The sequence below is a fragment of the Nicotiana sylvestris genome, chromosome 10, assembly GCF_000393655.2.
Source record: "Nicotiana sylvestris chromosome 10, ASM39365v2, whole genome shotgun sequence".
NCBI classification, from domain to species: Eukaryota; Viridiplantae; Streptophyta; class Magnoliopsida; order Solanales; family Solanaceae; genus Nicotiana; species Nicotiana sylvestris.
In genome coordinates this window covers 70496871-70510131 of record NC_091066.1, presented here as the reverse complement: position 1 = coordinate 70510131, position 13261 = coordinate 70496871, and the positions used below count along the sequence as shown (strand labels likewise).

At 41.4% G+C, this 13261-nt stretch overlaps 1 protein-coding gene across 1 annotated transcript; it reads left to right on the top strand.

Annotated features, from left to right (window-relative positions):
• The first annotated feature begins 11066 nt into the window (after positions 1-11066).
• Positions 11067-11510, top strand: LOC138879489 (uncharacterized). Its single transcript, XM_070159102.1, has one exon. It carries the CDS (start codon positions 11067-11069, stop codon positions 11508-11510), a length of 444 nt encoding a protein of 147 aa, XP_070015203.1.
• The last annotated feature ends 1751 nt before the right edge of the window (positions 11511-13261 follow it).

Genomic DNA, 13261 nt, shown 5'->3' with positions numbered 1-13261 from the left:
CTGTGTCATGCCGCGATATTAAATTAGGCGTTTCTTGGGAGGCAACCCATGTATCTTTTTCTTTTTCTTTTCCTTCTTCTTCTTCAGATAGGTCTTGTTTTGTACTACTTGGTTTTGAAGTGTGTTGTAGGAATGAGTGTGCTTTACAGGGACTGTGCTCATAAAAAATGGCTAAGTGTGGAAAATGTGCGGACATCACAAACTTGAGTGCCATAGCAGAAAGAAGTCTACGGCAACACAATTCTTGTGTGGACCGCACAGCGGAAGAGTAAAAATTTCACACTCTCTGAAGTTTGTCTATTAGAAAAAAGGCCAATCTGTGGCCGTACATGGTATTGTACGGTCCGCATCACAATCTCTGGCCGCACTCACTATTGTGCGAATCGAAGATCTTCAAGAGGAAAATGTTCAGAGTGCGGACCTCACATAAAATTGTGCGGGAGCACTCGTCTCTTAAGTTGTAGGCCATCGTGTTATGTATAAATTGTGAACTCCTCACTACTGGTTTGACTTTACGAACTCTGAAATCTAAACACAAGAGAAATCACAATACACTCATCTGTTCAAGCATCCCACACTGATTTCATCACATTGATTCTTCCTTAACATCATTTCATAACATGTATGTTAAATTCATCTTTGAATTTTTTTCAATTTTCTTAATTAGTTAGTTACTTTTAGCCCTAGTGTAAAATTATGATCATGTGAGCTTAATTTTGTATGGGTCACTTCCTACTTTCTAAATGGGGGTTGGGTAAACTAGTTATCATGTTTAATTGGTATTGCCTTGTCCAATTTTTTCTTAAAGTTAGGAACTCTAAATTTTCTGCCGATTTAATTTGAATTGTGCGAACACACAAGAAATTATGCGGTCCACAAATCCTTAGTCTAGGCAACTTAATGTGAATTGATTGTGCGGATCGCATTCCGAATAGTGCAGTCCGCAGAAATGAAACTACGGCCACAAAAAAGTTTGTGCGGTCGTAGATCGACCAATTCTCTCATATCATAGAGTTGCATGTTTGAAGCTGGAATTGTGTGACCGCACTCAAAGTTTTGCGGTCCGCACTTCAATTGTGCAGTCGCACTTGAAATTGTGCAGACCGTAGAAACACCACTGTGGTCGCACTTCAAAATTATGTGGTTCGTACATTCCCATCTGCGGCTGCACTCAAAAATGTATGGAAAACACTTCTTTACCTGCATCTGGTTTTTCCTGCAACTGTCTGATACTGTGAGTTTGAACTCTAACTGATTCCTACTGATATGTATTGCACACAATAGTTAGATCTCGTGGAATAAGTGATACATCTAAAGGGAGAGGTGAACCCTCCCGAGGCCGAGGCAGGGGTAACATGCCACTCGTAGTGCAAAGAGCAATAGCAAAGAAAGGAACAACCGAGAGAGCCCCAGAGCCTGCTGAGTCTAGCTCATATGTCCCGTCTAGGAATGCATCAAAAGGCAATTCAGTGTAAGAACAGCCAGATGCACAGTCACAACCACGGTAGTTCCTGGGGAGACTCCAACTCGGAGATGAGTCTTCCTCCTTAGCTAGCTCTTTTAAGGGTTTGGAAGATGATGGCCAAGGTTCAGAGCCCTCTTCCTCACATGCCCCTGCTACACCAATTACAATTGATGATGATGATGATATACATGATGACGGTCTAGGGGGTGATACCCGAGTTGCCAGCCTTGAGAGGTCGAAGAAAAAAGAAGTCTGAGAGGACAGATTCGTGAGCATGACTACTTTCAACAAGTTCCGAGAATGGTGGACTAAAATATTGCTCACTCTCAAGCGTAAATTTGATTTGAAGGATTTGAATAGATATAACTCGAACGTGGCAAGATAGTTTCGGGAGAGAAAAGGGTGGACATGGTTCACTCAAAGCGTGGTGGACGCCAAGGAGAACTTATTCTGGGAATTCTACGCCAATGTGGTGCATGTCAAAAAGGGGACTAAGGTGAAGAAGGTGAGGAATTTGAAAGTTAGATTTGATCAAACCTCCCTAAACATATACTTGGGGATTGAGGACGTGGAGTCGGTACAATATCTAGAGAAGTTTTGAATGGGTGATGCGGCTCGCCCTTAGTTAGTCGAGATATTAGTAGCTCCAGGACCACCACCACCATGGATCACTGCAGGGGTTCCCATTCAGTGGAACACCCTCAATTTTGAATCTAAGGGTTGGAAGATGTTTGTATATAATCGGATAGACCCAAGCCGGAATGAAAACATTCTTCCAATCCCTCGGACGGTCTTAGTTGCCTCCATAATGGTCAGGTATCTAATCAATGTGGGTGTCATCATGTCGGCCAACATGTCTCTACTCGGCAGGCAGGGTGAGAGTTCCTAACCATATCCAAACACCATTACATAATATCTTACAGATGCGGGAGTTGAGTCAAGGAACTTTGATACAAAGGTTCGGGCAAAGCAACCCTTCACATGGTACTCTTTAAGGGACCTGAGGAACAAGGGTCAGGCATCTACTACCGTGGTCCAGTGTGAAGAATCTTCGGTGGTAGTTACAACTTCAGCAACCATACCTTCAGCCGACATGCCTACCACTACAGTCGGGCCTTCTAGCAGTACAGCTGCCATACCTCCACCTCCATCTTTAGGTCCACCATCAGCATCGGTGTCTTCATCTTCTACTTATCCACCTACGACACTGCGATTCTCCCAGACACTGGTGAGTTTCAACAACTGGATACAAATAGCTACAACAAAGATGTTTGACCTATCTAGTGCTTTTGTAGCCCAGACATCTACCCCAGCTCCCCAGATTCCTCCGACAGTGGAGGAGACTTTAATGAAGATTCTAGAGAACTAGAAGACTATTATGGACACTATGGTAGCATATGTAACAACAATTGAGGAGCTTGGGAAGCAGGTGAAGAAAATGAGGAAATCCCAGGTTTCGAAGAAGTCATTTGACAAACTGAGACGGGATGTGACCAAGATAGCAGCAGCTGGGGATCTTCTACTTGATCTGTTGATGGAGGCAGCTCCAGCAGTACCAGTAGACCCAGCAGCACCATCAGTACCAGAGGCACCAGCTGGCCAGTTTGAGGAGCCAAACCTTACTACCCACACTGCTGAGGCGGTGTTATAGATGTTCACCAACCCAGCTACTCCCCGAGCAGAGAATGATGAGATATAGTTAGAGGAGCCTGAGGGTGTTAGTGATGCTATGGATACTGAGACGAGATAGGGAGTCCTCTTTACTCTTTCCCTTCCTTGATTTTATTTTGTTAAGCATTGGGGACAATGATTACTTTTATTCGGGGTGTGGAGTCTATTTCATTTGATGACATTGGCTTGTAAATAATGGATAACATCTTTCTTTTTCTTTTCATTTATGTACATATTCTTCTCTCTCTCTCTCTCTCTCTTTCTCTCTCTCTATTTATGTATATATTCTCTTTTTCTATCTCATCCTGCATATTCATTTATGCTTTCAGTAGTTTATTCTATAACTTCTTTATTTTTCTTTCCTAGTAGTCGATGTTTAATCTAATAGCTGCTTATTTACTTTGATAGCTTCTTTTTAATTTATAGTTTCTTCTCATGTTTAAGTGATCAATAAGTCTTTGGTTTTCTTAATTCCACGGTTCTTTCCAAAGGTGGTTTTTGTGTGAACCGGGTGGCTCTTTCCAACGATAGATGGCGTGACAACCTTCTTAAGGGATTGATCATTTTTTATGTTTTAGTAAGAGTAGTAGTAATAATGAATGAAATGACCTAATTGAGTTGAATTAGAAGAGTCGAGCATGATTCACTTGGTACCAACATACTTAACTACGGGCCTATGATTAAAAATAAGTTCTTGGAAAGAAATAGCTCTAGTTAGTGACCTTTTGACTCTTGTGTTGACTTAAGATATCATCGAGTGGTTTAGTTGAACCATTAGTGATTTTCAATCTTGAATATGATTGTTGTGGGACATAGACTCTATCCTCTTTAACAATCCATCTGTGTGAGAAGTGAGATGTTTTATTGCAAGTCCAAGTACTCGTGCGAATGGTCTACAACTTGACCCGAATGTGTTTCTAGGCGAAATTCTAAGTTTTGCTTGGCTTGAGAAGTGATTGTAGGCTCTCCTTGACCCGTTTGAAATTTTCCATGTCCCACCATTGTTTCTATCCCTAGTCAACCCATTTGAGCCTAAGACCTTTCTCATTTGGTAACCACGTTACAAGCCTTTACCCATTTTGTAGTGACCCTCTCTTGACACCTGAGCTTTCCTTAACACTCTAGAGAAACAATTGGCTAAAACATAAATTTTGGGGAGAGACAAGGAGTTTGAAAGTGGTACCATGGCACACAAAAAAGAAAAGAAGTGAAGAAAAGGAAATCAAAAGAAAAAGAAAGAAAGAACAAAAGAAAAATGAAAAAAGAAAGTGAATAAAGTGAAGTGTTGAAGGGATTCAAAGAAAAGCAATGATACAAAGCATGGAGAAAACAAAGAAGGAGAAAATGAACATCATGACCAAGAAAGTGTGATGTTAAGTCTCTCTAGTTCCCCTAAGGAAAAAGAAAATGACTCAAAGAGTTGGCAAAACATGAGCCAAAAAGATAAAATGGAGTGCTTAAGGAAAGATGAACCTGTTCTATTCCAACATATCCTACCTTAGTCCAAAAGCCTTCATTACATTCCGAAAAAGCCCTACGTGATTTCAAGCCGAGTGAACTTACATTAGTGGTGATTTACATGAGGGGCAAGCATATGGTACTTAGAGCTGTACTTGTGACATTCTTTTGAGAGAGATGAGCAAATTTTTCTCAAATTCTTGAATTGAGTGATACATTCTTAAGTGAGATATGCTAACAGAGAGTAGAGGAGGAGGAGTTTGGGATCCACAATGACCTACATGAAAGAGCGAGCTTTCTTGATGAATAATGTAAACTCTTGATGCTTGGAATTCAATTCTGGCTCTCTGAACTTGGGCTCCGCGGACCGTGTAGAATGGTTCGCGGCCGCGGAGATCTCTAATGCGGTCCGCACAAGTATGACTGCGGACTGCGCAGCTTGAACCATGGCAAATTTCACCTCTCTGAATCTCTCTTCCGCGGACCACACATAATGATAGCGCAGCCGCGGAGCCTTCACAGCGGACCTCGAAATGTCTACTGTAGCCGCGTTACCTGAAGCCCATTTTTTCCAACTCCCTGAACCACCTAGTGTGGACTGCACAAAGTCGAATGCGGCCACACTAGGCCTTTTTTGCTCTCAGATTGCCTTGTCTTTGATACTTGAGCAGGTTTCACTCCTTTTGAGCCGATCTTTGACATTTCGTCACTTTGTCGATCAAACCTGCAATCAAGCACAACTTATGAGCCTTTTGGGACTATTTTGTAAAAATTTATAATAAAAGCATAAGAAAGAAGGAGCATGAAACACGTTAAAATCCCTAGTAATCATTGACCAAGTTTGACTTTTTAGTATTTGACCTCAGAATGGACTTTCGTCGGTTTCTTTAGCTCTGTTGGGTAATTTTGGACTTAGGAACATATTCGGATTGTGATTTGAAAGTCCATAGTTGAATTTGGCATGAAATGGCGAAAGTTAAATTTTTGGAAAGTTTGACTGGGAGTGGAATTTTTGATATCGGGGTCGTATTTCGATTTCGGAAGTGGGAGTAGGTCCGTAATGTCAAATGTGAATTGTGTGCAAAATTTGAGGTCATTCGGATGTGCTTTAATAGGTTTCATCATCGGTTGTGGAAGTTTAAAGTTTCAAAGTTCATTGATTTTGACTTGAGGTGTGATTCATCGTTTTGAGATTGTTATGTGAGATTTTTGGCCTCGAGTAGGTCCGTATTATGTTATGGGATTTGTTGGTATGATAGGACGGGGTCCTAAGGGGCTCAGATGCATTTCGGATCACTTTGGGGTTTTCATGCATTGCTGGTTTTTGTTGTCATCTGATGCCCCTAGTGTTCTTCGCATTCGCGAAGGATGTCTCATGATTGTGAAGAGTTGTTTGGTCTACTGGTGGATTTGTAAATCCCAGACGCATCAGGTAGTATGCGATCGCAGAAGGTTGGATCAATTGCTTTTTGCGTTCGCACATGGGGTATTGCAGACGCATAGGGAGATCTCGTCCAAGTCACACCTCTATTCGAGGATATGAAACGATCGATGTAATAGTAATACCCAACTTTGTATCGGGGTCGAATTCCACAAGGAGCTATAAGATTGAGATTTAGGAGTATATTACAGTATATGAGCTTGAACTATCGTAAATTGCACGTCCACAAATTTGGTTGGTTTTATAGCTAAGTTAAACTATGATTGCAAAAAGTAATTGAAACTAAGAAATTGTGTTTTTGTTGTTGTTTTCAAATATTGTATAAGGCCTAGGGCTATGAACTTCACCTAGGTGTTTGCCTAACGGGTTGTAAACTTTAAAACTTGTTTTGTTGGTCGGGATATATTATAGCTATCAACACTCAAGTACTCACTCAATACCTCTCGATAAGAGAGTGATTTTGCGCAATTTGGCTTTCTCAAGTCCAAATGGGTATTCAACCAAACAATTGATAAAATGCTCAAGTCGGGTTTTACTATCTGTAGGTTCAATCCTTTAATTAGGACTAACAAACACCCATTAGGTTTACACACTAGTGTTGGATCACAACCCTAGATAAAAATCTAGCTACTCATAATGGGTAATGAAGAAAATAGAGAAGAAAAGATGACAAAACTCATATTCAAAGATTAAAAGACAAAAATTTAATGTTAAATCACTAAAGTAAGCTAAAGTTGCCTAAAGCAGTAAAGAAAATGGCTACAGGAGTTTAGATATTCAAAACTTGACCTAAATTCGCAAAACCAATCTATTTATACTAAGCCGGAAATTTCGAACAAAATTGCCTTTTCTGTGGTCTGCACAAATCCTAGTGCGGCCTCACATGCCCTTTCTGCGGCCATGTGGCTGACTTCTGTGGCCGCACAATAGTTGTGCGGTCCGCATCTTGAGATGATACTTCTCTAAACTTGAATTCATGGGTAGCTTCTGTGGCCACACATTTCATGTGTGGTCCGCACTTTACATTGATCCTCTGACAGACTTCCTTCACATCCTGCGGTTTCAGAAGGAATTCTGCGGTCCGCATATTATTCTTTTGTCTGCTTTTTGTCCTTGAGTTTACATTACTCCTTCTTGAGTCGGATTTCATCTTTGTGGCTTATTTTCCAATACTCCTACAATTAAGCATATTTCATCAGTTTTCAGGAATACAATTAAACATTTTTAGACTAAAATGAAAGTAAAAAGGCGCTAATAAGTAGTCAAAATTCCCACTTATCAACTCTCCAAAACTTAAGCTTTTGCTTGTCCTCAAGCAATTAAAGTATTTCCCACCTCCACAAGTTAAGAGCTATTCTAGCTAGTCTAAGGTGCATCAATCACACATCAATTAGGACCAACAATTACCCACAACACTTATGAATTATCAACAAGATAATGTTTTGAAGTTTTAAGCACAAATAGTTCTAAAGTGACAAAACTTACCGTTCCTGCCATGTTCTGTATTGTGCTTTGAGGAGTGCAATATCTCAGGAGTTTTGATCCCGTGGCTATATATTGGAATGTGCTTCTCATCATTCTGTTGGGTATGAAATAAAGACTTGTTCAGTTAAGCTTTCAACTTAAACTTAATATATAGTTGACAAAGTGAACTCATTAAATAAAGCAAAATTAGGTGCATTCATGAATTCTTCTCTTGTTTACCTGAATAGTATTGATCATTTTTCTTCAAGTATTAACTGTTACAGGCGTCAGTTAACATCTTGTGTCATAGGTCCCCCCCACCCCCAAAAAAAAACACCACCTATTTCTCTTTCTTTTTTTCATTATTATTCGATAAACTAGCGCGGCCGCGATCCATTTTATGCGGCCCGCACTGACCCGCAGGGGTATTTTTGTCCAGTTTTTCCAGCCTAGTATAAATAGAATAATTTGCCATTTTTAGGCCATCAGTTATTTCCAGAACGTAGCTGCGCTCATGAGAAGCTATTGTGTAGCCATTTTTGGCATCTTAACTTAGATTTTACGATAGATTCTCTGTATTTACATTAGCTTTTAAATTAATATGTCTTGTTCTTTATCTATTTCTCTATTTTCTCCTTCAAGCATGAGTAGCTAAATCCATTAGCTAGGGCTGTGGCTCAACCCTAGTGTGGGTAATTGATGGGTGTTGCCATCTATTGTTAGATTGACTATGGGTGTTTGCTATTTGGGTCAATTTTATGGTTTAATTTATGAATTGGTGGTTGCAAACACTGGTTTGTGCTAAGTTGACTTGGCTCTTCTTAAGAAAGAGAGCCTAAGTCTCCAAAATTGACCCAACAAGGAATTGGGATGGACTCAAGAGAATTGATAGTCCCAATTAAAGGGTTAAACCTCGAGAGAGTAATTACCCAACTTGAACCCTAGTTGCTTGAGCTAATTTGCCTACCCATTTGGTCTTGAGAGAGTCAATTGGGCAAAATCACTCTCTCTACCGAGAGGTGTGATTGTGGGTAAAATTGTGCAACGATTATAGCATATTTCCCCAATCACGTCAATCGACCCTTAGAAGCATTTACCCGTCAATTAGCCACCTAGGTGAAAGTCACTACCATAGTGCCTTTCTACCCATTAGATTCAACTCTAGCAATTTTCTTATTAGCATAATTTAGTTCTAATTAGTAATTGATAATATTAGTTTGTTAAAGAAAATTCAAGAGATGTTTGGAAGTGACATTTGGAACAATTACACAACTCTAGTCTAGATAGATACTCGACTTCATTCCTAGCTCCCTGTGGAAATCGATCCTGACCCTCATATCGGGTAAAAGCTATTGTGACTCCATCTTCCTACTTTTTAGTAGTGTGGAGTTGGTAGCGATCACTTTTTGGCGCCATTGTCGGGGAGCTAACGGTTTTGGATATCTATTTAGTTAGTTTAGTGTATTGTTATTCTTTCTTTCTTTGTTACTAACTTGTTTGTGTCATTACTCATGTACCAACATGGCTTTAAACAACACTAATGATCCTCTTGGAAACGTGATAGCGGGGGAGGAGGTAGATGATCTTGAGCAAGATGAGGTGCCTCTCGCACCTCAAGGTCAACGGAGAGGCCGGAATGCAAATGCTAATCCAAATGACAATATTCCAGACCCTCCCCCGGTTCCTCCAAGAGTATTACCGAACCAGGGCTACGCAAGTGCTATTGTCCCACCCCGAATCCGGGCGGGGAACTTTCAGATAACCAATGTGATGTTGACCTTACTTGAGCAGCGTGGGTACTTCACGGGCACTGCAAATCAAAATGCCTACAAACATCTCAAGGGGTTCGTAGATACATGCTGAGGGAGAAAACAGACGAATGTATCCAAGGATGCGTTGAGATTGAGACTTTTCCCGTTTTCACTTTGGGGAAAGGCATTGGATTGGCTCGAGAGACTTCCCAACCATTTCATCACAAATTGGGATGAGTTGGCAGATAAGGTTATTGCCAAATTCTTCTCTCCTAGTCATATGGCGGCACTTTGAGATGAAATATTAGCCTTCAAACAAGAGCCAACGGAACCTTTGCATGAGATTTGGGAGCGGTATAGAACGATGGTGAAGGAGTTCCCAAATAATGATATGACCAAGGCCATGATCCAACAAACCTTCTACCGGGGCATAAATGCTACAAATCATTGCACTGTTAACCAATTGGCCGGGGGAAATTTTATGAAGCTTTCTTATGAGGAGGCATGTGATGTACTTGATGAAATGGCGGACACTTCTTCAGCATGGCAGAGTAAAGCAAGTGTGCCTCAAGGTGACCCTACGGTTATCCATTTGCACAAGGAATTACATGATCACGGGCAAGCGATAGCTGAGCTTACTACTACGATGAATCAATTGGCTAAGTCACAGTTGCAACAAGTTCAGAATCATCGCCAAGTGAATGCCATGCAGGGTGTTAGTATTCGTGTCAACAAGAGAAGGCAAAGGAGGCAACAAAATCAAGGAAATTCTGAGCAATTTGTTAATGAATATGATGGGTGTCAAAATGATGGTTATGATGACCAAAGTGAAGACGTACAATATGTCAACAACTATCAAGGCAATAGAGCCAACTCTTCAAACCAACAATGGCGACCCCAAGGAAACTGGGGCAATCAACAACAAGGTGGTGTTAATTGGAACAACAACAACCAAAACAACAATTGGGGTAATCAAAACAACAACCAAGGCAATTGGAATGGAAATAACAACAACTGGGGTAACAACAACAATCAAGGCGGGTGGAACAACAATGGAAACGAAGGCATCCAGGGGAAAGGCTTTCAAAGGCCCCCAATGTACCAACAACCGAACAATCCACCCCTTTTCCCTTCTCAAGGTCCTAGTTCTTCCGGTAATGATATGGGTAGAATTGAAATGATGTTTGAGCAGATGATGAAGAGGAATGCGGATTCGGATGCACATTTAGCTTCTCACAACACCTCTATCCGAAACTTGGAGGTGCAATTAGGCCAAATCTCTCAGTCATTAAATACTCACCCGAAGGGTGCTCTACCAAGTGATACGGTAGTGAACCCAAAGGGTGGGAACAATCATGTTATGGCGGTCACAACAAGAAGTGGGAGAGGCGGTGATGTGAATGCCTCTAAGCAAAAGCAAGTCGTGGATGATGATGTTGAGTTGCAAGATGACGAAGTCCCTTTGGTAGTTGAAGATGTGGTTGATGAAAATGTGAACAATGAAGTGAGGATTGATATTCAAGAAGTCGAGGTGGAAACCCAAAACGATGTGAACCCGTCTAAGGAACACATAATTGACATGCCAGAGCCGGTTGTGCCAAAATCCAAGGCTCCTTTGCCAAGACCACCTCCACCTTATCCTCAAAGGCTCGCGAAGCAGAAGAATGATAATCAGTTTAAAAAGTTCATTGACATGATGAAGAGCTTATCTATTAATGTGCCTCTGGTGGAGGCACTTGAACAAATGTCGGGTTATGCAAAATTCATGAAAGACTTGGTTACAAAGAAGCGTTCTATGGATTGTGAAACTATCAAGATGACTCACCAAGTTAGTGCTATAGTGCATTCAATGGCCCCGAAACTTCAAGATCCTGGTGCTTCCACCATTCCTTGCACCATTGGGAGTGCGGATTTTGCGAAAGCTCTTTGTGACTTGGGAGCTAGTATCAATTTGATGCCCTACTCGGTTTTCAATACTTTGGATATCGGGCAACCTAGGCCAACTTCAATGAGACTTCAAATGGTGGATCGATCGATGAAGCGACCTTTGGGAATTATTGATGATGTGCTTGTCCGGGTGGACAAATATATATTGCCGGCCTACTTTGTGATTTTGGATTGTGAGGTGGACTATGAGGTTCCTATTATCTTGGGCAGACCTTTACTTGCAACGGGGAAGGCATTGGTTGATGTTGAAGCAGTTGAGCTCACTTTCCGAGTGGGAGATGAAAAGGTCGTTTCCACATTTGCAAATCTGTGAAGTAACCCAATAGCACTGAGGTGTGCTCATTTGTAGACCTTGTCACAACTGTGATTGTGGATGATATCAGTGCTATGATCAATGTGGAAGATCCTCTTGAAGCAATGCTCTTAAACATGGATGTCAATGATGACGCTAGTAGGGTAGAGTGCGTGAATGCCCTTCATGGGATGGGCTCTTATTCTTATGAGCCGAGGAAATTATCTTTGGATCTTGAAAATTGGAAAACTCCACCAACAAAGCCATCAATTGAGGAGCCACCAGTGTTGGATTTGAAACCACTTCCTCCACACCTCAGGTATGTATTCTTAGGCTCAAATTCTACTTTACCAGTTATTCTTTCTTCTGGACTTACTAACATGCAGGTTGAAGCCACCTTGGCGGTTCTTTAAAAGTCAAAAAGGGCAATTGGATGGACTCTAGCCAACATTCGGGGAATAAGCCCTACATTATGTATGCATAAAATTATCTTGGAGGATGATGCAAAGCCTTCCTTGGAGCATCAAAGAAGATTGAACGAGGCTATGCAAGAAGTGGTGAAGAAAGAGGTTATTAAATGGTTGGATGCCGAGGTTGTGTACCCTATTTTTGATAGATCATGGACTTCTCCGGTACAATGTGTGCCGAAGAAGGGTGGCATGACTGTGGTGACCAATGACAATAATGAACTTATTCCTACTCGGACGGTCACCGGGTGGAGAGTGTGTATGGATTGCCGGAAGCTAAACAAGGTGACTCGAAAGGATCATTTCCCATTGCTATTCCTTAACCAAATGCTAGATCGTCTTGCGGGGCGTGCTTTTTATTGCTTTTTGGATGGTTACTCGGGGTACAATCAAATTTTAGTTTCCCCAGAGGATCAACAGAAGACAACTTTTACCTGTCCGTATGGCATATTCGCTTTCTCTCGAATGTCGTTCGGATTGTGTAATGCTCCGACGACCTTCCAACGATGCATGATGGCTATTTTCACCGATATGGTGGAGGATATCTTGGAGGTTTTCATGGATGATTTTAGTGTGGTTGGGGATTCCTTTGATGAGTGTTTTGGAAATTTGGATAGAGTGTTGGCCCGGTGTAAAGACACCAACCTTGTACTCAATTGGGAAAAGTGTCATTTCATGGTAGAAGAGGGTATAGTGTTGGGTCACAAAATTTCAAAGCGAGGGATTGAAGTTGACAAAGCCAAGATAGAGGTTATTTCAAGGCTTCCCCCCCCCCGATTTCTGTCAAAGGGGTGAGGAGTTTTCTTGGGCACGCGGGTTTTTACCGGAGGTTTATAAAAGATTTTTCAAAAGTGGTAAACCCCTTGTGCAAGTTGCTATAAAAGGATGCAAAGTTTGTGTCGATGAGAGGTGTATGAAAGCATTTGAGTTTCTCAAGCTCAAGTTGACCACTACCCCTATCATTACCGCACCAAATTGGAGCTTGCCTTTCGAGCTCATGTGTGATGCTAGTGACATTGCGGTTGGGGCTGTTTTGGGCCAAAGGATCAACAAGATGTTTCATCCGGTGTACTACGCAAGCAAGACCATGAATGAGGCTCAAAGGAACTATACAGTTACCGAGAAAGAGTTGTTGGCTATTGTGTTTGCTATGGAAAAGTTTCAACCTTATCTTATGGGGGCCAAAGTTATAGTGCACACCAATCATGCCGCACTTAGGTACTTGATGACAAAGAAAGACTCCAATGCAAGATTGATGAGATGGGTGCTACTACTCCAAGAGTTTGATCTAGAAATTATGGACCG